At 42.0% G+C, this 25,956-nt stretch overlaps 1 protein-coding gene across 3 annotated transcripts in view; it reads right to left on the bottom strand.

Moving 5' to 3' along the window:
• Nucleotides 1–25,956, bottom strand: part of ANO3 (anoctamin 3) — a 256,540-nt gene that overhangs the window by 164,286 nt on the left and 66,298 nt on the right. The window contains exon 1 of one of the 3 annotated variants that reach the window (XM_081164058.1): nt 15,018–15,231. The exons of the other annotated variants lie outside the window; for them this stretch is intronic. Within the exon in view, the coding sequence (XP_081020184.1) occupies nt 15,018–15,069 (52 nt within the window). The 5' untranslated portion in view covers nt 15,070–15,231. Of the gene's footprint in view, nt 1–15,017; nt 15,232–25,956 lie in introns of those variants that run through there. 3 annotated transcript variants of the gene reach the window in all.

Raw genomic sequence — 25,956 nt, 5'->3', positions numbered from 1 at the left:
TTTTCTTGAAATAGAGAGGGGCTTTGCTCTGGATTCCTTTTCCATTGTGCTTCACCATTCAACTACCAGCATGCATGTATTTTTGTGTCTTTAGATTGCAAACCACCCTGTGATTCTCAGATGAAGGGCGGAATAGAAATTTAATAAGTAATAATAAATGATAATAACATGCACTGCATTATGGCATGAGCAAAAGGAAATGAAAAGATCAGAGATCAATATTTCACTGTGGCAGGGCCTATACAGTGGTACCTCAGGTTACATACGCTTCAGGTTACAGACTCCGCTAACCCAGAAATATTACCTCGGGTTAAGAACTTTGCTTCAGGATGAGAACAGAAATTGTGCTCCGGCGGCACAGTGGCAGCAGGATGCCCCATTAGCTAAAGTGGTGCTTCAGGTTAAGAACAGTTTCAGGTTAAGAACAGACCTCCAGAACGAATTAAGTTCTTAACCTGAGGTACCACTGTAGTTTGGAACTCCCTGCTTATTGATAACAGGCAGGCACCTTCACTGTACTCTTTTCAGAAAATAAATTAAATAAATGCATGCCGCCCATCCAACTGGGTTGCCACAAAAGCCACTCTGGGTGGCTAAAACTGTTTAGGCAAGCCTAGCCAGACACATAAAATACACATAGTTGGTGTATTTTAATCATTTTCACTGTCACTTTTAATTATTTAAGATGTTTTCAATTGCTTTACTGATAATTTTAATATTTCTTGTAAGCCGCTTAAAGGTTTTACTATAATCAGACAGCATATAAGTTTTCTTAAATTAATAAATGAAAGTGTGGATATAGAAATGAATGAAGTTTGGGTGGTGGTGGAATAAGACCAAGAGGTTTAGAATGAGAAATGTAATGGAAACGCAAATAGAAGACGGAATGTATATCCTTCTCTGATAATACCAGAACTTGGGGCCATCCAATGAGTGCTAATAAACCAATTAATTGACCTCTAGAATCTGTGGTCAATGGCTCAGATAGCTTTGAAGAAAGATTAGACAAAACTCAAAGATCAGCGGTTATTAGCTCTGCTGGCTAATTGTACACTCCATTTTCATGAAGGTTTCCTTCATGCCAACTCCCACAGGCATTGGGTTGGCCTCTCTTAGAGACAGGATGATAGGCTAAGTGGAGCTTTGTGTGGCGATCACACAGGGTCCCCGGACGTTTGACGGTCTATTGACCCTGTGCCACCACTGTAATTGCTTTCTTCGCTGCCACCAACCGTTTCTCACGGGTACACACGGAGTCCAGTCAGTTGTTAACATTAACAAATAATCAAGTTTATTTATAGGCATGAACAAGCTTATGGTTTCAGTTAATTTTTCTTGGCAGTTTCTTAATCTTATTTCCTTAACTGTCCTATTCGTTCCTAACAACTTCAAACTGATTATCCCAACTAACTACCTGACTCCACCTAACAGTTCCTCTCACTCTCTCACCACACAACTCGACCAACCCACAGACTATTCCTCCCTCTTCCTTCTCCAACTCCCAACTCTCAACTGATTTCCACACAACACCAACTCTCACTCTAACTCCTCCCCTCAGTTTCTACTGGCCAATCACGTCACACTCATTTAACCCTTTCCTTATGACCCACCTAGGAGGCAAACGCCACACTTTGGTTCTGTCATATGTACAGAACCATATGTGCCAAGAACAAACACATTCTGTTCAAAGCCTAAGAAGGCATGGACACATTGGGAAGAATGGACATCTTCATGTGTGGCATGGGGCAGTAGAGTGTGCCTATGTAGGGTACCACCTCTCCAGTCATTATGCAAATCATTTCTTGGAAGCATTAAAGCAGGACACTGAAAGCTTCTGCCCAGAATCTTGAAATCACAACCCCACCCCCACCAAACATACCTCAATAGACCTTTTACATTGGGCCATACTATTTATGATAATGAACTGGCAGACCCTACACATTCATTCCTTCCTACAAGGTCAGCTTGAGAAAGCAGCTGTGGCTTACTGATGAACTCAATTTACATGCAAGTGTCCAAATGCTCAAATATTAGCTGAATGTGTATTAAACGAGAGCTTTGGGGACCAAGCTGAAAACCTATGCCAATTGATATATTGTTGCTTTAGTCTTGTGCAATCAGGTTTTGGCCTTGTGAAATTAGTGTAGTTAACTTTCATTCACCCTCTTTCTAACGAGCATTGTTCTATGTATACGTTTAATTATCCTGCGAGCGGTATGAAAAAGTCACAGCCAGTGCACTGTGCAATTATTTAGCTCTTGCCCTTGGAAAACAAAATCACTCAAAGCTCAAGCTTTAAAGCTGTTGTGTTGTGCTTTTCAGATACTTCCCAGAATTCCCCCAGTGTGTCATCCATGACCCCTTCTGCCCAGCCAAGAGATATTAATATTTTTAATTATAGCTTGGAAGGAGAGGGAAACGGTTTACAGGACAAGTAGACACCAGCAAAAAATAACCGCTTAAAATACTGCTTCTGAAAAAGATTCCACAGAAACTGTAAAAGGTTACTGAGAGACCTTGATTTACCAGGATGGTAATACTTGCACTACATGTTGATGCTAGGTGTGTTAAATTTTATACACTATATTTACCATTCCGTTTATTCTTTCTAGCCCATCTTCAACATGAAGGTGATTAGAGCTTCTTACCCCCCTTTTTTTTACTTAAAAAAACATGCTCTTGGCTAGATGCATGACAATACAACTGGTCATTACCTCCAGTGGGAAACTTATCCATGTCTCCGATAGAGAAATCCAGCTGCCCAGAGCACCAATAGTATGAATGAGTCTTCTCTCTCTATAAGCCAGATTGCATGATAAGTGCAAAGGTGTGTAACTATAGCTTGGAGGCATTAAAAAAAAAATCTGAAAGGGTGGTTGAGAATGAAGAAGCTTCTGCCTAATGAGCCCACTTCCCTTCTCTAAATGCCCTCCCCAACAATTGTGTCATTCCAAAGAAGCAGCAGGAGCAAGGGGTAACTCATCTTGTTCCCTGTGTGTTACCCTACTCTAAATGCTACCTCCTTGGTATCTTTTGCCCAGTAGTATACAGTACAGTGGTACCTTGGGTTAAGAACTTAGTTCATTCTGGAGGTCCGTTCTTAATTTGAAGCACCACGTTAGCTAATGGGGACTCCTGCTGCTACTGCGCAATTTCTGTTCTCATCCTGAAGCAAAGTTCTTAACCCGAGGTACTATTTCTGGGTTAGTGGAGTCTGTAACCTGAAGTGTCTGTAACCCAAGGTACCACTGTACTTCCAAATCTGCTAACATCCAATGTAAACCTCAGTGGAAGGAAAAGCCATGAAGTTAGGGGCTGATTTGGAGCAGGGAAATGATGGCCAAGGAAACAGATACAACCCACCCACCTTTCATTCTGCTTCTCTGCTCTCAGCTTCACCTATCCAAACAGAAGCTAAACAGAGCAATCAGGCTATAGTTCCACATGTAACAAGTGGTTTGCTTGCAAGTGAGGCATGGGTGCACCTCCCATTGAAGAAAGAAATAGCCAGCAAAATCAGGAAGGAGGAAATGGATCAACATGCCCTTTTATGAGTTGCCTGCCATATGTGTAGCTATGTTTATGGGCAAGGAGGAGAATGGATTGTGTCATAAATTGGAAAATGTACATATAGAATTCCTTAATGAATCCAATAAAAAGTTAGAGAGGCATTTTCTTTTACAAATGCCATTCCTGGCACAGCACATGGAAGCCACAATCAATTTCTTCATTACAGAAGCGAAGTTTCCTACTAAAGGCTGCCAAGTGGCATCACTAGGGCACTTCAGCTATGTGGGAGAAGGAGATCCAGATTCTCAACTGACAGCAGCACCACACAGTCACTGACAGGGTAGAGCAGGGCTATGGAACCACATTAGGCCTTGGGGAAGCCATGCCTCTTTGCCATTGCTCGGCGGCTGCATTCTAGTGGTGCTGCAGCTGAGACAAAAGCCGGCATGACCCAACTCGATATGACCCACCCTCAGAAAATGATGTTTTAAAACTCCCCTCCTTGTGATTCCTCATCCCATGCTGCTCTGCTGAACCACAGCTCCAGGGTACTCAAGGTAACCTGAGGTGGTGGCTCCCACCCTAGACAATAAAGGTAAAGTGTGAGGGAAACCTTCAGAACTGCCACTTTGAGCAATTCCCTGTTCAGGGAAGTTTTTAATGTATGATTTTAGTGTATTTTTGGTTTCTGTGGAGGCCGCCCAGAGTGGCTGGGGAGACCCAGCCAGATGGACGGGGTACAAATAAATTATTATTATTATTATTATTGTTGTTGTTGTTGTTGTTGTTGTTGTTGTTGTTGTTGTTGTTGTTGTTGTTGTTGTTATATAGCTAAACAGGAGGTTAGGTAGAGCATCGTAAGCAGAAGAAGAGAATGGCTTCTTCTCCAGTACTTGCACTGCTCCATCTACTCCGACTCAAAGTTATCCTTCAGCTTCTGCAATATCCCTAAGATTGTAAATGAGCAGCAGTGGGTCAGTGAAACTCTTGCACCTTCCTGTTACTACTGCCTGTGCTCCTATCCCCATACGCACTGCCAGAGCATGCCTTGCCCAGAAAATATTACCCAGACCCCTTGATATTGCAATGCCTGTCCTGGCAGCTATCATTTTTATGTACATAGCGAGCCGAAGATTTTTGTTATTTGTGACTAAATTTGATGCAGAGAACTGAACTTCTGATCAAAAACTCTTACACAGCTTGGCAACAGAGATTCACACGCAGCTTATGGGGGTGTCACAAATGCTTTCCTGCCTCAGCATATAGATGATAGTAAAATTTCATTTTCTTTCATAGATGCAGTAAGATGCTTTCTATTAAGTTCTCCAGAAAAAAATAGAAGCATTTGTACTAGGCACCTTGGAAACAACAGCATGATTATTTATCTTGAATGGTTCTAAAAGAACACAGCTTGGTCCATTGCCTGACAATGGAAAAGCAATTTAACATGGACCTTATGAAAGTGTGAGGGAAGAGCAACAGAACAGAAAAAAGCATTGTGAATTAATAGATATATCTAGTGACTTCTCCTGCCTTTTAAACAAAGCTAAGAATTACAGCATAATCAAAATATTTTTTTAAAAAAACTATGACATTTTTTATGCCTATTCCTGGGCATTTTTCTTACTATTACACATTTTGTGAGCAATTTCGTTTAGTATATACATCTTTGCAAACAATTTTTGCCTAACAGAGTGCATTTTTGTATGTTATTTTAATGTATGCACTATGGCACACATTTTTCACTAATACACACTTTTTCACTCATTGGTTGGAGAAGTGCATCAAAAAAATTGGACAAGTGTGAATTTTCAAGCAGAGCTGTGTTTTAATTTGTGGTCTGGTTCAAGTAAGGCAGATTTGATAGTTTTCTATTAAAATGTAAACCGAACGAATTTCTCTGCATCCCTAGATCAAATATGAGATTTTTTCTAACATAGATATCTTTTTTGTCCCCTATGTTCTTCAATTTTCCAGACAAGTGGTTACAATTTACGGAAATTCCCGAAATTGCTTCCTAGTCTCTCCAAAATTTGGGCTTGCAAATGTGACATGAGTGCACCAACTGCTTTCAGAAATCTTTTTAAAAATGCAATCTATTTATTGCATTTATACCCCACCTTTTCCCAAGGAGCTCAAGGTGGTGTATATGGTACTCACTCCCCTCATTTAACCCTCATAACCATCCTATGAGGCAGGTTAGGCTGAGAGGCAGTAACTGGTCAGAGGCCACCCTGTGAGTTTAATGGCTGAATAGGGATTTGCTCCCTTGGTCTTCCGGGACGTAGTCTGACAATTTTAACACTCATATAAGTACACTGAGAATTCACAGAATGAAGAAAAACATCTACTTGGATGCAAAGCATGAACTCATCACTGCTACTGATGGCCAACAAGCATAGACTAATAATCTCTCCCTAAGTGCAGACCTAAAGAACAAAACAAAAACCTCCTGCATGCAATGCAGGCATTAATGTTTTCTCAAACAATTTTTCAAAGCTTCAACACCTGCTACAAATGTCAGCAGCAACAGCACCCAAAACTTCAGATCAAATGGACTATGATGAAAATATTGTCCAGATAAATTTGCCTTGAGGTCGATCATGAGATAGGTCATTAGGTTTGTTCAGAAAGCAAATTGCCAGAGAATTGGCTTGACTATGATTTGGAAGTTTTATAGATCACATCAGCCTTTCTCTATAATGATCTAAGTTGTGAATGAAAGACAGCCAAGTATAGGATGACAAGTAGAGTGTTGGGAAAGAATAAGGAAGGCCAGTGTTTGAATCCCTTTTCAGACATAATGTTCATTTAGTGACTTTGGGCCAGTCCCTCACTTTCTCGGACTCTGCAGTCCAAGCCTTGGCTAGGCAGAGGAAGAGCTTAACGCAACAGCAGAATCACCACTGCGCCTGAAGCCCTGTCACTCATGCAAGCTGGTATGGGAAGGATAGAGGCAGGTCAACTGCTGTGGCAGCCTGCAGGTGGCACAGTGGTCAGGCCCACATTCAGCTTGATTCTGTCAAGAGATGACAGTGGGGCTGCCTCAGCCACACCCACCTGGAATCAGTGGCGTAGCGTGGGGGGTTCCAGGGGTGCCGGCCACACCGGGCGCAACATCGGGGGGGGGGGCGCGCGCTCGCTGCCTCCGGAGTCGCCGAAGAGCCTCGGGCGCAGGCTGTAGCGGAGCCGCATGTCTCGTGGAACCGACGAGCTGTGCGTGCGTCCGGGCTGAAGGCGCCCGGCAGGCAGCGGCTCTCAGCGCTCGCCGCGGAGGACGCGCCAGGCAGCCCCTCATCACAGCCCCGCCTCCGCCGGTGCTGCTGCAGCTGCTGGGCCGTTGCATTTTCCTCGCCTCTCTGCCCCCCTCCTCCTCCGGGCAAGCGGCGTCGTTTGGGCGGCAGCGCCAGCGGCAACTCGCAGGTTAGGGGTTAGGGGGGGTGCAAATTACTTGCCTTGCCCCGGGTTAGGGGGTGCAAATTACTTGCGTTGCCCCGGGTGCTGACAACTCACGCTACGCTGCTGCCTGGAATGGCAAATTTTGGATGAGCAGAACAGGGATGCTTGCAGTGCTCTAACAGAGGCTGGGCTGGGCAGAGGGACACCACCAGCCAATTCTACCCACCCATTCCCCAGCCTGGTACAAGGTGAATTTGGATTGCAGCCTCAGCTGCTTCATAGAGTTGTTGCTTTCGAATAAAGCAAGTTTTTTTACATCCATTTAAAATTTCAAGTAAAACAAAAGGATAAGTAAAACAGTAGCATATAGTCTATACCTGCAGCAAATGTGTTTATATTAATGCACCAGGTTTGAACCATTTAATGCCATCAATAAATAGAAATCAACTACTGGATATAAAAAGAAGTAGAGAGCCTGAGTTCCAGAAATGGCTGAATCGTAAATTGGGGCTTGGTGTCAGCTACAATTATCTCCAGTTACAGTGACCTCAAAACAGCCCTTAAAGTCCAAGCCCAAATTACCAGGAATGACTTGGGAGAATATTCAGGCCAGACTTTAGGCACACACCTTTCAAAGGCAGAACATCACAGTTGTGAAGGCAACCTCCCAGAATGCCTCTCTCCCCACATCCAAAAGATCTAAGAGAACATAAGAAAGGAAGTGGTCTCTAAAGTAAGCAAATTCAAAGCCACTGACCTTTAGCAGACTGGAAATCACATTCAGCTATGTTTCTAGAAGAAAACATTCCACTACTACAAATTAGTGACAGTTCAGAATACACACACACAATTTTAAAGCTTCAAACAGAATTCAGAAAAGTTTGCTTTGGATGGTGGAAGGATGTGGTTAATCACTAAAAACCATATATTTATTACAGTGGCATAAACATTTAAGTTTTAAAGCAAGGTGATGGCTGCTACAACACAATTTGATTCATGTAAGGGAAGCTGAATGGGACATGGGTGGTGCTGTGGGTTAAACCTCAGAGCCTAGGACTTGCCGATCAGAAGGTTGGCGGTTCGAATCCCCGCAACGGGGTCAGCTCCTGTTGCTCGGTCCCTGTTCCTGCCAACCTAGCAGTTCGAAAGCATGTCAAAGTGCAAGTAGATAAATAGGTACCGCTCCGGCGGGAAGGTAAACGGCGTTTCTGTAAGCTGCTCTGGTTCGCCAGAAGCGGCTTAGTCATGCTGCCTAATGACCCGGAAGCTGTATGCCGGCTCCCTCAGCCAATCAAGTGAGATGAGCGCCACAACCCCAGAGTCGGCCACGACTGGACCTAATGGTCAGGGGCCCCTTTACCCCTTTACCTTTAAGGGAAACTGAAGACAGTGGAAGCTGAACTGTTTTTGCTTAAAAACTTTAATAGGTAAAGGTAAAGGACCCCTGGACAGTTAAGTCCAGTCAAAGGTGACTATGGGGTGTGGCACTCATCTTGCTTCAGGTTAAGTGAGTCTGTGTTTGTCCGCAGACAGCTTTCCGGGTTATGTGGCCAGCATGACTAAACCACTTCTGGCACAACAGGACACTGTGACAGAAGCCAGAGCTCACAGAAATGCTGTTTATCTTCCCGCTGCAGCAGTACCTATTTATCTACTTGCACTGGTATGCTTTTGAACTGCTAGCTCATCCCCTCACATGGATTTGAACCTCTGACCTTCCAATCAGCAAGCCTGAGAGACTCAGTGGTTAAACCACTGTGCCACCCGCATCCCTAAAAACTTTAATATCTGTTTCGTTAGACGTGTGTGTGTGTGTGTGTGTGTGTGTATACCTTACCTCCTTGAAAGACCATAGATAAGAAAAAGAAGAAGAAGAAGAAGAAGAAGAAGAAGAAGAAGAAGAAGAAGAAGAAGAAGAGTAGTTTGGATTTGATATCCCGCCTTTCACTCCCCTTCAGGAGTCTCAAAGCGGCTAACATTCTCCTTTCCCTTCCTCCCCCACAACAAACACTCTGTGAGGTGAGTGGGGCTGAGAGACTTCAGAGAAGTGTGACTAGCCCAAGGTCACCCAGCAGCTGCATGTGGAGGAGCGGAGACACGAACCCGGTTTCCCAGATTACGTGACTACCGCTCTTAACCACTACACCACACTGGCTCTTATGTCTATGTAGGTTTTGATTACAAGGTACACAAACATGTACATTTTTCTGGATAGTCTCAGAATGTTTTTGTGATGGGATCACCTCTTTAGTTTTGTGGTATATCTATTGAGTCTGACATCACTGGCTTGCAAGATATCCTTGGCCTGCTAGGCATTAGGTAAGATCCAGCAGATGTGACAGGACTTTCACTTTTTCTCTTCCCTCTTTTAGCACAGATGGGGGGGGCTGTAAGAGGAAGAAGTGAAGGTCCCATTTGCACAAGTGAAGGTTCACTATGCTAGTGCAATATTCAACATCACCCTTTGCCCTTAACCGAGCAATTTGGTGACCTGCCCAGAAGGTATCAATAAAATACTCAGGGTGGTATGCAACTATGATTTACTCAGAGTAGACCTTCTGAAATTAATGTACCAACATGGGTAAATGTTGTGGGTAAACCTTAGTTGAATCCCACCCTCAATATCAACTGTCTTTCAATTATATTATGCTGCAAGCATTACATTTAAGCCGCTCTAGTTCTATTGCGCTCAGTTGGACTAAATGGGTCGACATCACTGTGGAATCTTGCTCTGAATGGCCAGTGTGTTTGTGTGTTTAAATAAGCCTTGCTTCTTTTGCTTCATATAATTTTAATTTTTAACATTTAAAGGTTGCTCTATTAAGAAAGTGCACTTAGAGTGTGTGCAGCATGGCGTCGTTAAACAGATGGATCTTAATGGGCTCTTGCTATTATCATACCCAATTTACGGATGCTTATGGACTCTGAAAATAGCAGTAGGCTATCAATGAAGATAGATTTGCCTTGTGAAATGGACAAGACTGAGCATGAATACAGAATTTACTGGGCAGTAACTTACTTCAATGTGCATGTAACTATTTGGTAACCCAGTTGTCCACATTAGGTTTCTCACCCTTACAGCAGGATAGAAACAATGGAGCTAAGTGGTAAACATAATTTACTACACAATCAGATGAAAATTTGCCCCATATCAGGTGTGGCCAAATACTTGTTTTTTAACCACCCATTTCATCATCCTCTCAAGCGGTAAAAATACATTTCCCATGCGTCAGTTGAAGATTTGCTGGAAAATATATGGTAAAAGTTAACCATTCTTAGTACAAAATATTTTACTGATAAAAAAAGGAATGACTTCCTTTTAATATATTTGCATCTAAGAGATGCAAATATGCAGAACTGGCTGGACTCTGTGCTAAAATATCAACATTTCCATGAACAAATAAATCCCTATTAAACAATGCCAGTAAATAAAATTTGCTTCCTACCCCCATGCCAGCCACAAGGTTTAAATGGTTCTGAAGCATGAAGACAACATCTGTGAGGGGCAGTTGGCCAATCCAGAGAGATTATCACAGCTTTTGTATAAATAGAATTTAGGACACTTTTCTCTCTCTTCATTTCTCATGCAGCTTGGATTCATAAGTGTAAGATTATGGCATGAATGGCTCAGGAATACACAGAAAACTAAAGTGAATGATTTTTGTAATTAAAGCTGTGGATGTTTGCCTTAATTTTCTTCCTTGTTAATTAAACCCTTCAGTGTTCATGTCTGATAATTCATAATAAAATATTTGGGCAACTTACACCAGTGAAGATTTCCTCAGAAAAGTGTCTGATAACCTATTTTCTTTGGTCACACTTTGGTAGGATTCTTTGGTATTATGTGATTTGAAAGAATCCCATATTCTAACACAGCATGCCATATAGAAAAGATCCAAAAATCAAAGTATGATCCTCAGTGTTTAATGTGTTGATCTAAGATTACACAATTCATATAAAGTAAACCTTGCTGCCAGGGTTGAAGCCACTTGAGAGCAAATAATCAGAGCTCCCAAGCGGATGTGATGTCTGCCAAAAGCTGCAAAACTTGCATACAGTGCCAAACAGAAGGCACACAGCTGCAGGTCAGGGTCAGATCCACTCCTAAGCTCCTGAGTGGATCTAATGTGGTACTGTGGCTTTCATTGCCAAGTATGGAACGAAGGCTCCAAACTGTTACTTTGCAAAAGTGATATACCTTCAGCCATCCCTGACATCATACACTAGGTGACGGATAGGTTGGAAGCTCTGCCACCTGTTAAGTGCAACCTGCAGAGGCTTGGCCACAACTGGATCTCTCCTGCCAGTTAAAACTTGTTCTCCGCCCCTTGCGTAACCCTTCAAGATGTCTAGGATTCTTCACATGTTGGGTGGGGAAACAACAATGTTGAGGGGGATAGCTCTTGTTAGACCGACCCTAGAAATAAGCAGGCCACAGAGCATCCACAGTGCCGAAGGCGCTTTCATAGCATCACCTGCAGGAGACAAATTCCTCAGCCAGCCCACCAAACAACAACAGCTCCACAGAAAGCGAATGCTGATAGCCTGCAGATTACAGTGGTACCACGGGTTACATACACTTCAGGTTACATATGCTTCAGGTTACAGACTCCACTAACCCAGAAATAGTACATTGGGTTAAGTACTTTGCTTCAGGATGAGAACAGAAATTGTGCTCCGGCGGCACAGCGGCAGCAGGAGGCCCCGTTAGCTAAAGTGGTGCTTCAGGTTAAGAACAGTTTCAGTTTAAGAACAGACCTCCGGAACGAATTAAGTACTTAACCCGAGGTACCACTGTACTGACTGTCCTCCCCACCCCAAAGGAAGTATATAGGATCACCCTGACAAGAGCTGTTCTTGATTATACTGAAGAAAAAAGTGGGTTGTCACAAAACTTGCAATGGATCACTGAGTTGAGGCCTTTCAGCCTACATTTAACGTTTATTTATGGCACTGAATTATTCTGGTGGATCTTTCGTTTAATTGGTTAACTGAGGGGAAAGGTTCTTAAGTTAGACAGATGGTAGCAAGGAAATCTCCACTGAAAGGAGAAACAAGCAAGTGCACCAGAGTTCTCCATCCCAGCAGGAGAAGCCACTCACCATCCATATGAAAGAAGGGGGTTTGTACTGTGGAGAAGGGTTTGCTCTGGACTTCTCTTGCACCAAATATCCCTCTCCATGGGTCTATATTATTCTTTGGCAAAACAGGATATGTACCCACTGAATCCACCTTGTACTGCTCTAACAATGAGGAGATCTTAATACTATATATACACCTCACAGACTTGGTACTATAGATACCCTACAGATTTTTCATCTCAATGATAATGGTTGCTTCTATGGACTTTGCTATGAGGCAATCTCCCACACGCAACTTTTGGTATAAGAGCCCATTATCATATGCCGTAAAATGGGATGGCAGGTTAAAATTCACTTGTGAATTTCACTTGACTTTCACCAGCAAAATGGAACTTTCTCCTCCTCTCCCTCGCAGCCCCCTACACATTCTCAAAAGCAGCTCTAGCACGTTGGGTGACAGGAACAAGCCAGCAGTAAATCACACCAAACAAGCTGGAGTTAACTCTATTAGCAAAACAGGACCTGCACAGGAGTCACGAGCACATCAACTCAGGTCTTGCCCTCATGAAGCAGTTGCTAAGACTAAAGGTCCTGCTTCCCCACAGCCAGGTATGTCTCCTCCTCTCTAAGGTGCTTTCCAAGCAATTGGCTCCTCTCCATGTGTACCTGTCTCTCCTCCTGCTTCATGCCTTTCCTGGTTGTGGGCGATCAGGGGGAAGGGAACTTGTGTTGCCCCCTCCCGCTCCAACCTGTGCTTTTTCACAAGCCTGACCATCTCTGCTTCTTGGCTTCCCTCCTCCCCTGCTTCAGCTTCTGTCTCTAATTCTGGACTTCTTTCTGCCACAGACTCTCCTGGCTCAATAATCCCTGTTACCTCTTCAGCTTCTGACACTACCTCCTCCCAGTCTTCTCCCTCTGACCACTCATTATCATCCCACCAACACTCCCTGGGCTCTGAGCCTTCTTCCTTTGGGGGTTCCCCAGCTGCCCCCCCCACATCATTCATTTATATCCAACCAGTCCCTGACATCAGAGCACTCTTCAGAAAACATTTGGCAAGGAGGTGGTGGTAGTCATGAGTAAATGGAAGTGCCACTACACCAGCAGAACTCTGATGGCAGCATTGTGGCTACATTTCCAGGAGTGCACTTCATTGTTGTAGAGCAGGGATGGGGAACCAGTGGCTCTGCAGATGCTTATGGACTCCAACTTACATCAGGATCCAGCCAGCACTGTCCATGGTCAGGCCTGACAGAAGCTGGAGTCTAATAATATCTGGAGGGTCACAGGCTCCCCAACCTTGCTGTAGGACCATGACTTTTCTGTAAGCAGACCATTTCCTTAAATTAGAAAAGAACTGTAAACAAGTAGGGGAGAGGCAAAGAGTCATTTCTGTGGGCCTTGTTGGAGATTCGGGGTGCAATACTAACTTCCACTCAGCACTAGTGAGTCTTTCACAAATGGTCAGACAGACTGGTTAAGGCAAAGGCATTCTTGCTCAGGGTGGTCGCAGCACTGACTACACACCATAGGAAAGGACTATCAAGCCACCTCCATGTATTTTTTCTGGCCTATGGTTGCAAGAATGTAATGAGGAAAGAATAGAAAGAAAGCAAAGTTTTTTATGTAGAAAAATAATATTTGGCTTGGCACTGAAGACTTCACCTTCCACAAATAGAATGTCTTCTCCAACCACAAGAAGCTTTTGATCCTTCTGGCAAAGGGAAATATGGTGACTTTTGATTCATTTTTTCTCCTGCAGCCCGTGACACTTCACATCCTGCTCTAAAAGATCCCTCAAGAACATTGTGGTGGTACTGGGGGACACAACTAGACTGTCCCCTTTTTAAAAATTAAAATTAAAATGAAAGTACTCCAAACATGGAATGAATGTTTGTTTATTTTTATTTTTGTTTTTGTTTTCTGTTGATTACTTATGTTATACACTTTTAAAAACCAATACAGCATATAGAAAAGAAAAGGAAGGAAAGAAAGAAAGAAAGAAAGAAAGAAAGAAAGAACTAACTCTAAACAGCTGGGGGGGGGGGGACCCTGAGAGCTAGTCTGACTTAGCAAACAGAGTATGCTTTGGGGATTTTTGACTTTCTCTTCTCTATCATTGGATGCCCTAAGTCTGGATCTCGCAACCTCAGTTCCCCATTGGCAAAAATTGGATTAATTGTTGTGAAGATGAAGACGCTAGGATTTGGAGCACATTCTGCATGCTGGAGAAATTAACCCCGTACAAATGTCCAGCAGCAATGCACTTCCCATGAAAGTACAACTCAATTTCCTTTCAAGACACTGCTGGAAATACAAGGGTTAATAGAACCATAAGAGATGGAATGGAACCACGAGATCATTCAGATCACCCCCGGTATGCTCATCCACACAGCATTCTTCCCCTCTGCACCACAAGCTAGACCACATCTTTCCAAAAAGAGATAGCAGGAATACAGTTCAATCAACAGAAGAGGGGTAAAATCTTGAATAAAGTTGGGTTGATCAGCTACTGAAAATGTTTCTACAGCCAAACAAAGAAACTGTACCAGCATGCTTGCAAGGCAGGAAAACAGTCTACTTGCTATCTTCAAGTCTACAAAGCCAAATTCAAGTCCATGACATAAATACAGTGATAGCAAAATTCTTCAATGCTGAATGACTGCAGTGTTGGTCTCTTGTGTGTGTGCCCACGACCATGAGCTTTGCAACTGTATAAAGAATGAATTTCCTGTGACAAAGAGATCTCTGAATGATTTTTGGTATATAACTCAGATCCTCTTGAGCCGCTCAAGGAAAACAAACTATTTAATATAGCAAAGAGGGATTCTTTTTTTTACCCAGAGAACTATTCCATTGTCAAAAGTAAAAGAACCTTTTGAGTTGATGCAAGAGTTTAAAAGGTGCCTGCATTGCACAGGGCTTTGGATGCTTTCAGCAGCCACTATGCTGAAGCTTGAGAATACTGCAAGGGCATGCAGACCGAATGATTTAACACTCGTCGTTCAAGAGACAAAAGACACCTACCTTTCTGCTGCTTAAAGGACTGTATAGAACCCGAGTGGTGAACCATCTTCATATATGGGAGCTTGGCTGTTGCCGTTTACTGAGCTTCAGGGAATCAAGGTGTTGCAAAATAGGAAACAGCCTGGCTTGCTGCTCCATAGAATCCAGCAGATTTGGAACAGCTATGTAACCCAGCACCTGCTTCAGTGAGCGCTCTCAGCTTGGAAGACTCTACTCCCTTCTGTTGTCATAGAAACCAGAAAGGCTGATCCAGCATCACACTCCCCTTAGTGGATGCTTTAGGTATAAGTCACTACATCAATCTAATGGGAAATGCAGCAATATATTGTTCTGAACCTTCTGGTGGTAGAAGCTGAATTCCCCCCACCCGGCAAGGTAAAGAAAGAAAACTCAAGCACATTCTCCTCCCGCCCCCTTTTTTATGATCACTGTATCAGCAAACCATTCCCAGACATCCATGGAAAGATACCCTTGAGCTAAACAGTGGGCAGAAATTTAAATTTCTGTCAGAACACTGGTGACCAAGGAATTTTGCAGACTAGCAGTGCACCCAACACATTTGATTGTTTTGCCTTACCTTTCAGAGCTCCCTAGTTTAAGGTTTCTAAAAGTAACCCACAACACGTGGCATTTTTCCCCTATGCCAAATCTCCATGTAAGAAAAAAAACCCAAAACTGTCCACATGGGTGACATTCATTGGCATTTTTTTAGTTTGCTACAAATACATTGACTGTGAAGCCAACATGTTTACAATCTTCCTTCCTTCCTTCCTTCCATTGCTTTTTCACACAGAATAAATAAAATTTGTAAGTGATCACTATGACACAAATGGACACTTGGCTTTATTCACTCTAAATAAGGGCATGGAACTTTCAACACATTTCTTGCTAAGGTAAGGCAGGATCAGGTTTGCATGCCCTTCTTCACATGTTCCAAGAATATTTGAGGGCCTTCACAGAGTTATGGGGACTAGCTGTGCCTCCTGCCAACTACAGGATTGATAAGGGATGATAAGCACGCACATCGGGATGTAAGTAAAGATCCCTCCGTGTGAGAGGGGACCCTGATTGGGTAGGAATCCGCCCTTACATGGGAAGTAGGTAAAGGTAAAGGGACCCCTGACCATTAGGTCCAGTCGTGACCGACTCTGGGGTTGCAGTGCTCATCTCGCTTTATTGGCTGAGGGAGCCGGCGTACAGCTTCCGGGTCATGGGGCCAGCATGACAAAGCCACTTCTGGCAAACCAGAGCAGCGCACAGAAACACCATTTACCTTCCCACTGGAGTGGTACCTATTTATCTACTTGCACTTTGACATGATTTCGAACTGCTAGGTTGGCAGGCGCAGGGACTGAGCAACGGGAGCTCACCCTGTCGTGGGGATTCAAACTGCCGACCTTCTGATCGGCAAGTCCTAGGCTCTGTGGTTTAACCCACAGCGCCACCCGCATCCCACATGGGAAGTAGAGTTAACACAATTAGGTGCTAAGGTCCAGGTTTTGAATTCCAACTCAGCCACAGTACGTTACTGTTTGGGAATGTGTCCAAGAGGAATAATAGAGGGTGGGGGGGGCGGGTGTTGTAAAAGAGAGAGATCGAGAGAGAGAGAGATCATGGATCTCCAGGAAATGTCACTCTAGCAAGAATTCTGTTACCACAAGGTACCTTGGTGACATTATGCTTGTACCGTGGCTCAGATTTTTGAGGATGCAGCTTCTTCTCTGGAAGAGAAATCTTTCTCCATTGCCTTACACACAGTAAGGTGTGTGTGTGGAAAAACAGAATAAATCCCCAGAAAATATTAGACTGGGAAAATGTCACCTCCAAAGAAGGACCGTAAGTTTATTGTGTAGGGGAAAGCATAGAAAAACAAAGCCCCCCTTTTTTTTACTGTTTACTTCATCATATCTTCCCCCAATTGAGTGTTAAACCACTCTGGAGTTGTAGCTCTGTTGGGGAGAATAGCTGTCTACAAACAATTCTAAGCCCCTTTAACCACTACAGTTCACACAGTCATGACTATTTAAAGTGCTGTAATACTGCCGTGGTTGGTTGGGTTTGTTTTTTATATGTTTGTTTCATGAAGTCATATATTGTTATTTTACATTGCTTTTAATGTTATATTTTAATGTTGCTACCTTCCCTAGGACCCTAGAGGTAAGGGCAGGTATAATAAATAAATAAATAAATAAATAAATAATGTCAGCATAGAGGTATTTTTTGAAGAGCTTTCATTTAATGATGCACAGGAAGAAGACAAAATAAAAGTTTTTAAAAAAATATATATAATTTTAAATGTAACACTTAGGGCACTTATGTTTTATTTAAATATTGTGCTAGAGTTTTGGCTTGCTCTTCATAAAGGCAAAGGGTTTTATCCAGTTATGTTAGAGTAGACCCATTCAAATCAATAGACCTAAATGAGTTGCATCAATTAATTCCAGTGGATCTACTCGGAGCCCGTCCAATGTGAATCTGATGCTCTCATTGCTCTGGGGAGTCTCCTATATCAGAAAAAGCAATGGTTTGGAGCCAAAGCAAGTCATCCTTAAAGGAGACCCAGTGAAATCAATGGGACTTAAGTTAGCTTGAGGATGACTGTCAGGGCTCTGGATTCAATCTAATGGACCTCATGGCATCTAAAGCCCAGACTTCTTTTTCTCATGTTTAAGCAGTTTGTCAGCTTCAGTCAAAGCACCATACCAACATGCAGCTTTTAGACAGAAATTTCCACACATTTCAAAGCCACTGCTCCCTTGAGCGTAGGCAGCAAAATTGCTTTTCACACTACCAGATTTTTTTTCTTTTCCGTTTTAGCAAATCTGGAGGAAGGTATGAAATAGTTAAAACAAACATTTTTTGCCAGGCTGTTTGTAATAGAAACATACATTTTTTTAACCTTCAGGCAGACATAAGTATGAGATAGAAAATATGGCTGCTGGGGAAGGCCTGTTAAAAGAAGGCAAATATACGCCCATAAAATAGGCTTTAAACTTTAAAGTTTAAATTAAATTCAGTTTCCTCCACTCCATCAACCTGTGAATATAAAATAAGAGGTAACAGGCTGAAAATATGAACCTCATAAAATAAGCCTTATCCAACATAGGATAAGTTTTATCATTGTGATTTAAGTAATTAGGTTTCAGATAGTCTCATTAGGAATTGCTATCCTTCACTATATTACAAACACTATGAATGTGCCATATTATTAAAACTAAATTCTGGAGAAGTGAGAAATCTTGGTATGCAATAGCCAAAAAAGAGAGCAATTATGCAGCAGTTGAAATGTACAACTGTTTTGTTAACCTAGAAGAAAAACAAAACTGCAGGTTCGCTAATTTGTTGTCACCCGTGAGCTAAACAAGAAAAGATATTTTAGTGGCGCTAAAGAATAAGAAATTAAATAAGCTCCTCTGTGCCATCCATCCTACTAAAAAGTAGCACACAGCATTGTAGGGGTAGCTAGTGTAGCTGCCCTTCAGAAGTCGTGAACTATAGGCGCCCATCACATAGCCAGCATGGCCAACCCTGAGAGATGTTGAAAGTTAGCCCACAATATGTGGAGGGCACAGCTTTGGTTACCCTCAATGTTGATACTTTCTTCTAACTGCCTTTGAAATCCCCTTTCCTCTCTCCCCATTGTTAAAGTGTGTGAGGAGGAGGAGAAGAAGTGTTTGGATTTGATATCCGAAGGAATCTCAAAGCGGCTAACATTCTCCTGTCCCTTCCTCCCCCACAACAAACACTCTGTGAGGTGAGTGGGGCTGAGAGACTTCAGAGAAGCTACACCACATGTAACTTATTCCATATTCAGACACTAACTATCTTCGCACCCTCCAACCTCACAATGATTCAAGTAAGAACCACTGCACACTCATGCCATCCATCCCATAGCATGTGAGGCTTGGTTTTTTCGCTTCAGGGTAGGGCCACTATTTTGAGGTGGCTTTCATCTCCCTGATTTGTCCCCCATACAAACGTCGCCTAGTAATCAGGGTTTCTTGGTCTGTGCGCATCAGGTATGAGAGGGCTGAATCAGAACCCGCTGGCTCCTGATTCAATGAGCAACAGACATTTCAGGCCATGCATTAGAAACTGCTGAGCTAGAGAGTCAGCTAACTGAGAGCAGCCAATCCCACTCCGCTTCCTCTTACCCAGCTTTAAGGTCTAATATGCCACCATAGTGTAGTGGTTAAGAGTGGTGGACTCATAATCTGGTGAACTGGGTTCACTTCCCTGCTCCTCCACATGCAGCTGCTGGGTGACCTTGGGCCAGTCACACTTCTCTGAAGTCTCTCAGCCCCACTCACCTCACAGAGTGTTTGTTGTGGGGGAGGAAGCGACAGGAGAATGTTAGCCACTTTGAGACTCCTTAAGGGGAGTGAAAGGCGGGATATCAAGTCCAAACCCCTCCTCCTCCTCCTCCTCCTCAGTCTAGGTAACATGTTGCTGAGGAAAGCCATTAGGTTTCTCCTCTGTACTTTGCTGCTCTCCATCTGCCTGATGTGCGAATGTCCCCCATGCTTAAGATCTGTCTTTTCCAGCCTAGTTACATCTGACTTTCCCTCACTCTTAACTTGGGTTTATGGAACACCTGGTGGTGTATTATAAAGTTTAGTTATAAAATTTTCTTCATAGCCCTGAGAGTGAGTAATGCAAGTTGCATAGTTAATATGAACAACAATTGGCCATTGTGTACATTCACCACACCTCATGGGGAATTAATCTGACCGTGGAGAGGGAATGGTGCACATTTACTTGTCAAAATACATAATCTCCAACAGGCCTTGTGGGATGGGCCGATTTCAACTGCATCACACACATGCTATTATGTATAACTTCCAACAGAACAGACCCTGAGACCTTCAAATTCAGGACTTGCCTCTGTGAAGTCAGACACATGTATGGCCTACCAACCCCAACAATAGGGCAAGGTGGGGTGGCAGGATCCACAGGGGCAGCAGATCTGTCCTCCAAGAATGCATCGCCTTCTGCTGCTGCCACCATGCTAACTGGGGCTAACTTGCAATACCTGTACCAGTCAAAATCACCATGGCAGATTTTGAAAGCTGAGCCTTCAAATGAGCAACTGAGCCTGATGTCAATGTCTACTTGGAAGAATTTCATAAATATTTCAATTTTTATATTATACTAATATATGGTGGCAGACACAATAAATACACCACTGTATATGTATGTAGTACACAAAAGACAGTGCTTTTTTAAAAAATGAGAGGCTCAAGTTAACTACTTAAATCTTTGATTAGACAGCCAACTGAAAATGGGTCTGCATTGATTTATCTTCATTTATGAACTACTTCCTATGAAGCATCTTGAAGTGATTTAGCAATAAACACACACACACACACACACACACACACAATATAAGCCATTTAAAATATTTTATCTAATAAATAAATAAATATAATAGTAGTAGTAGTAACAACAACAACAACAACAACAACAACAACAACAACAACAACAACAGTAATGTTAAACTCAAATCTGTAATGGAGAATAAGAAAAAATGAAAATGAAAATATGGTGTTAGTGTCCTGGAAATGAATCCATAAGTAATTCAGTACACAGAGATGTTGCATTTGACCCTTCATCCATCTGGGTGTAATGCCACAACTCCCTGGGAGTTAGGATTTGTAAAGATTAGCTCATTCTGGGTCTCTATCTGGCAGCTGAATGGCAGGAAGAAATCAAGATATGCAGCTTTTTCCCATTACTACATCACCAGACTGGGAAAATATTTCACCTTTTTATTTCTGATTATGATGCAATGGCCACATAGCCTCCATCCATACAAAGGTAATAATCCAGAGACCTGAAAAGGCATCCAAGAGCAAATGTAATTTATATTTTTAAAGTCTTCTAAATATTCAGAACTCTCTCTCTCTGCTTCAACCTTTAAATCTTTAGGATCATGAGTGGAATATAAGACTCTAACCAGACCAAATCTCTTTAAACAAGCAAAATATAATTTGATCATGATTTCCAATCCCCTCCTTTAATTCCAATGTCACTTTCATTCCATTTTTAGATTCAAAATGCTGATAAAACCCAAGCAGTTTTACCTCGCTACCTCTGTAACAATAGAATCAATCAGATAACAATGTTGTTTTGAGAATGATAAGATGTGCTCATGAAAACTGATAAGCCATGCACCAGAAGCTAGGCATCAATTTTTAAAGACCTCTCGTCATTTTAAATCAAAGGAAAACTATTTACAGTGTTTCTGGGTGCTTTTTTTTGCATCATACAGACACAAACAATTGTGTTACAGAAACCAATTGAATAATCAGATATCGCTGCAGTGTTTCTGCTCATTAGCATGAAAAGAATTTAAGCAGAACTCAAATTGGGCATTGCTGAAATTATCAGTTGAATTGTTTCAGTGTGTGGTCATATTATGTGGCTCCTCCCTCACAATGTGTAGTTTAAGACCTGAGTTAGTTCGACAGTAAGAACTGCTTTTGTGGGAAGTGGTCAGGTAAGAATTTGGGCATCTCAGAGTCAGAAGAAGTCTGGAGATGAATATGAAATAATAGCCTTGTGGAGGCATTGTCTCTATGCAAGTGGTAAATGTGGGGAGCATTGCTCATTGGCCCCATATCTTTGATGACTGGAAAGTCTGAAAGTGCAGCCTTTGTGTATGTAGAATTATGGGTTTAAAGAATGAAGAAATGCAGGAAGTTGGGGCAAGGGAAAGAAAGGTGAGAGAAGACCAGGGCAGACCCAAGATACTCTGGGTGAACCTGAGGTGAACCACAAAATGCTGCCTCCCTGCCAGGGAGGAATGGGTGAGTGAAGATATACATCAGGAACAAGGGGGAAATAAATATCCACATTGGGAATGTGGGGGAGGGGGGGAGAGGAAGCAAACCAACCTTGCCCAATAGTTTAAATGCGAATCAAAGGCTAAAATGGAGGGGCACACACTGGCAGAGGAATGGGGGTGCATAAGGCAGGGCATTCTCAGTGGTGGCACCTCACCCATGGAACTCCCTCCCCATTGATGTTTGCTTTGTCAGCTACTGTACAGATATTTAAGAGGAAGCCAAATATCTTCTCATTTGGTCCTTGAGCTGAATTACTTTAGAAAGACTATCACTTTGATCCTAGCATAGTTTTAGTATGATTATATAGTTTTATTATGTGGTTTTAATCTTTTATATTTCTTTTATTTATCTCTGTTTCACTCCATATTGGAGAAAGGGCAGCATATAAAAGCACCAGAGAGCGAGTAAGTGAGATAGTTTAGCTATTACACACACACACACACACACACACACACACACACTCTCTCTCTTGGAAAAGTTCAGTTTTAAAAATAAAAAAAAATAAGAATCAAAGTTCAGCTAAACCCTTGTTGCAGATTCACTGGCAGACTGTCACTAGACTGATTAACAATGTTTTCCACACAAGTAACCCACCAGACTCATCACTCAAGCTGCCCTTTTGTGCTGCAAAGGCATTAACTAGAAAATGCAGGTGAAACAGGAAGACGCCCAATATATATTCAGTCACAAACAGAAACGACCCAATTAAAATGAGATTACAGTTTCTAACATTTGCAGTTTCTACAGGCACTGCCTCCACAGTCTTTAACTGGTATGCATCCACAGTGGGAACCAAATGAATTCATTTTGAATTGAAAATGAGCACAGGGCTCTTGTCATGGGCCAGAGTAATTTTACACACACAAGATGACTTTTTCAAAATCACTGGAGCATGTAGAAAGCACACACGCATCTGATAAATAATACAGTGCATTTTAAGTGCTTCCACAATGCAGTGCTCACTTAGACGCTGCTTTTTTAAAAAACAATACTGTGTGTCCACACAAAAGAAGGTTCTTTATTTTAAAGATATCATTCTCTGCCCCCCCATCAATCCAGAGTCCCATGCTCCTGTTTAAATTGTATTGCTTTGTTTTGCCCAATTCTGTTTTCAAATAAAATCACATCATTTACAGAATGTTCCAGAACCAGGAGGAAATGTACCTTGCTGTATGGCAACACTCACTTCTGATACCTACAGTACCTCTACAGAAATACAGCTTGTGACAGGGATGATACCTTACAGTGAAGAGACAGAATGAACATGACAGCTTTGATCAGACACGCCTAATGAACCTGAAGATGTTGAATAAGGGCAAGATGGAGAAGTCCAAAAAGAAGCTCTTCTTGAAGCCTTAGGCATTTCTGGCTATGGTTGGTATTTGAATTCTTATTTTTTTAAAAAAGGTGATATCCTTCTTTTGGTATGCCTTGAAGCTCCAGAGAATCTTCGCACACATTGGCTGTTTTCCCGCCAATATCTTTTCCCGCAAAGATAGCCAACATAGCAAGGACACCACAATCGCTAGCCCTGTTTTAGATTATTGTTTGTCCTATGGCCTACAATGTATTCAAAACAGTACAGTGGTACCTTGGTTTAAGAACAGCTTAGTTTATGAACAACTTGGATTAAGAACACAGCAAACCCGGAAGCAGGTGTTTTGGTTTGTGAACTTTGCCTTGGAAGCAGAACATGTTTCACTTCCTGTTGAGTACGTTCCATTCGTAAATTGAGTCCCTGCTGCTATGGGAAAGCACGCCTTGGTTTAAGAACGCTTTGGTTTTAAGAATGGACTTCTGGAACGGATTAAGTTTGTAAACCAAGGTACCACTGTACTTAAATCTTAAAGAGAAAGGAATTCACTTAATCTACAAAAATAGTTGGAAGAATGGCAACAGAGTTTTGTGGGCAAAGTCATATTCTGGGCAAATAAAAGTGAGGGCCACTATACAAGTACTTTATTGTCTCTCTCAAGAAAGAACAGAAGAGTAATAGGAAACTTCACACAGATGCAAAGTGTCTCGCTAAACATTATCATTATGCTGTTCACCAGTCATAAACTGGAATAAGAAACAAGCTCTCTAGAGGAATAATTCAGAATGCAGCAGCACCATCAATGCTTCTTAGAGGACTAAATATCTGAGATCGTTTTGATATTTTGATCCACTACCTTTCCTTGGATTCCCAATATCGCATAAATTCTAGTTACGAAAGCCCCATCCTAATTCTGAAGTAATAATATAACACTGGTCATGACAACTGGGGTGTGTGTGTGTGTGTGTGTGTGTGTGTGTGTGTGTGTGAGAGAGAGAGAGAGAGAGAGAGAGAGAGAGAGAGAGAGAACAAAAACTAGTCTCCTTAGTTACCTCTTCATAGCTGGTTGAAGATTAAGTTCTTCAGTGCTAAATGGCTGCAGGTGTATGGATAACATTTGCAAACTATAAAGTCGATTGTTCTCTCAGAAACAAGGGAGAAATGATAAAGCAGCCCAACTAAGCACAGACAGCTTTTTCTTTATCTGCATTAAAGAAGGATTCACTGCCACTCCTTCTATGTACAGTGGTACCTCGCAAGACGAATGCCTCGCAAGACAAAAAACTCACTAGACGAAAGGTTTTTCCGTTTTCGATTTGCCTCGCAAGACGAAATTTCCCTATGGGCTTGCTTCGCAAGACGAAAACGTCTCGCGGCTTTGTTTCCTTTGTCTAAAAACAAAGACATGTTTTGTTTATAAAGTTAATTTATTTTCCCTTCAGTTTTTGAACTGCTCTTTACAGTATGTGTGACTTTAAAGAGCAGTTAATAAACTGTTGTTGTACCAAATTTGGCTTTGTTTCGACTTTTTTTGACCATAGGAACGCATTAATTGATTTTCAATGCATTCCTATGGGATTTCGTGATTCGCAAGACGAAAAATTCGCTAGACGACAAAAATTGCGGAACGAATTAATTTCGTCTTGCGGGGCACCACTGTACATGCATACTTAATACGTTAAATTCCAAAGTTACTGTTTCCTGCTCTATATAGACTACAGATGGGGAGAAATTTAGTTCACATTTTAATGCACACTCTACCGAATTTGCAGCTCCCAAATCAACAGCAAAACTGAAATGCAGCTATCCTTCGAAATCTGCACCTCTCTGAACTCCGAGGTGCAGTTTTCCAGCCAATTAAAAAAAAGCTTATGTGGACTGTGTGGGGAGAAAACAATGCTTATATTTATGAAAATGATGTATGCAAATATTAGGGAAATGTATTAGGGGAACTTGCTTACAAAAATATGTATTGTGGGAAATTGTGTACAAAAATGTACGGTATATATATTGACATGCTTGAAAACCTAAACAAATTTTCATGCAGCTTTTTTTCCTAATTGCAAACCGATGCAGATATGGTGAAAACTGAACTTAAAGTTGGAAAACAGAAACATAAATGAAATAGAAATTGACAGATTTGTCTATCCCTAAGAGGCTTCCAGCACTGACTGGCTGATGCTGTCTCACATTTCCGAAGAATTTAGCAGTTCTGCTATTATTTTTTAAAATAAGACATTCCCTTTTAAAAAAAAGTCAACATTTTACTTTAAAAACAACAGACTGCCTTGTTCAAGTCAGACTTGCTCATTTTATGCCACTTTTAGCTTCCTGAACTGGGTCAAAACTCTCAGCTTCTTCTCATTCCAGCAGTGTTCATTTCTTTGCCAACAGGCAATGTTTTGTTGTAATATTGTAGAGTCACTGACTCACTGCACTGCATCCTCCCTGATGAAATGTAAAAGCTGGTGGATTTCTACTACCTGCAGGGGAGAAAATAATTGCTCTAGAGATCTGGCACGTATATGAAAATATGTGAAAAGCCGTATGTGACCTGTGGGATCAAAACCAAAGAGGTGAACTTAAAAATCAATATCGATGATTCATTCCTGCAAACTGAAAGTGAGAGATTTATCACATTTGACATTGTGCAAGTCAGAGCTGGGCAAAAAAACTCTCTGCCAATTTACTTCAGTCATCTTGAGACACTTACTCATTCCCTTGCAATGTTGGTCTTGGCTCTGAGGAACTACAAAAATGTCAGCTATGCAAAAAA

The sequence above is a fragment of the Podarcis bocagei genome, assembly GCF_964188305.1.
Source record: "Podarcis bocagei genome assembly, chromosome: 1".
NCBI lineage: Eukaryota > Metazoa > Chordata > Lepidosauria > Squamata > Lacertidae > Podarcis > Podarcis bocagei.
Note: the sequence above shows the minus strand (reverse complement) of the source record. Positions and strands in the feature narration are given on the sequence as shown.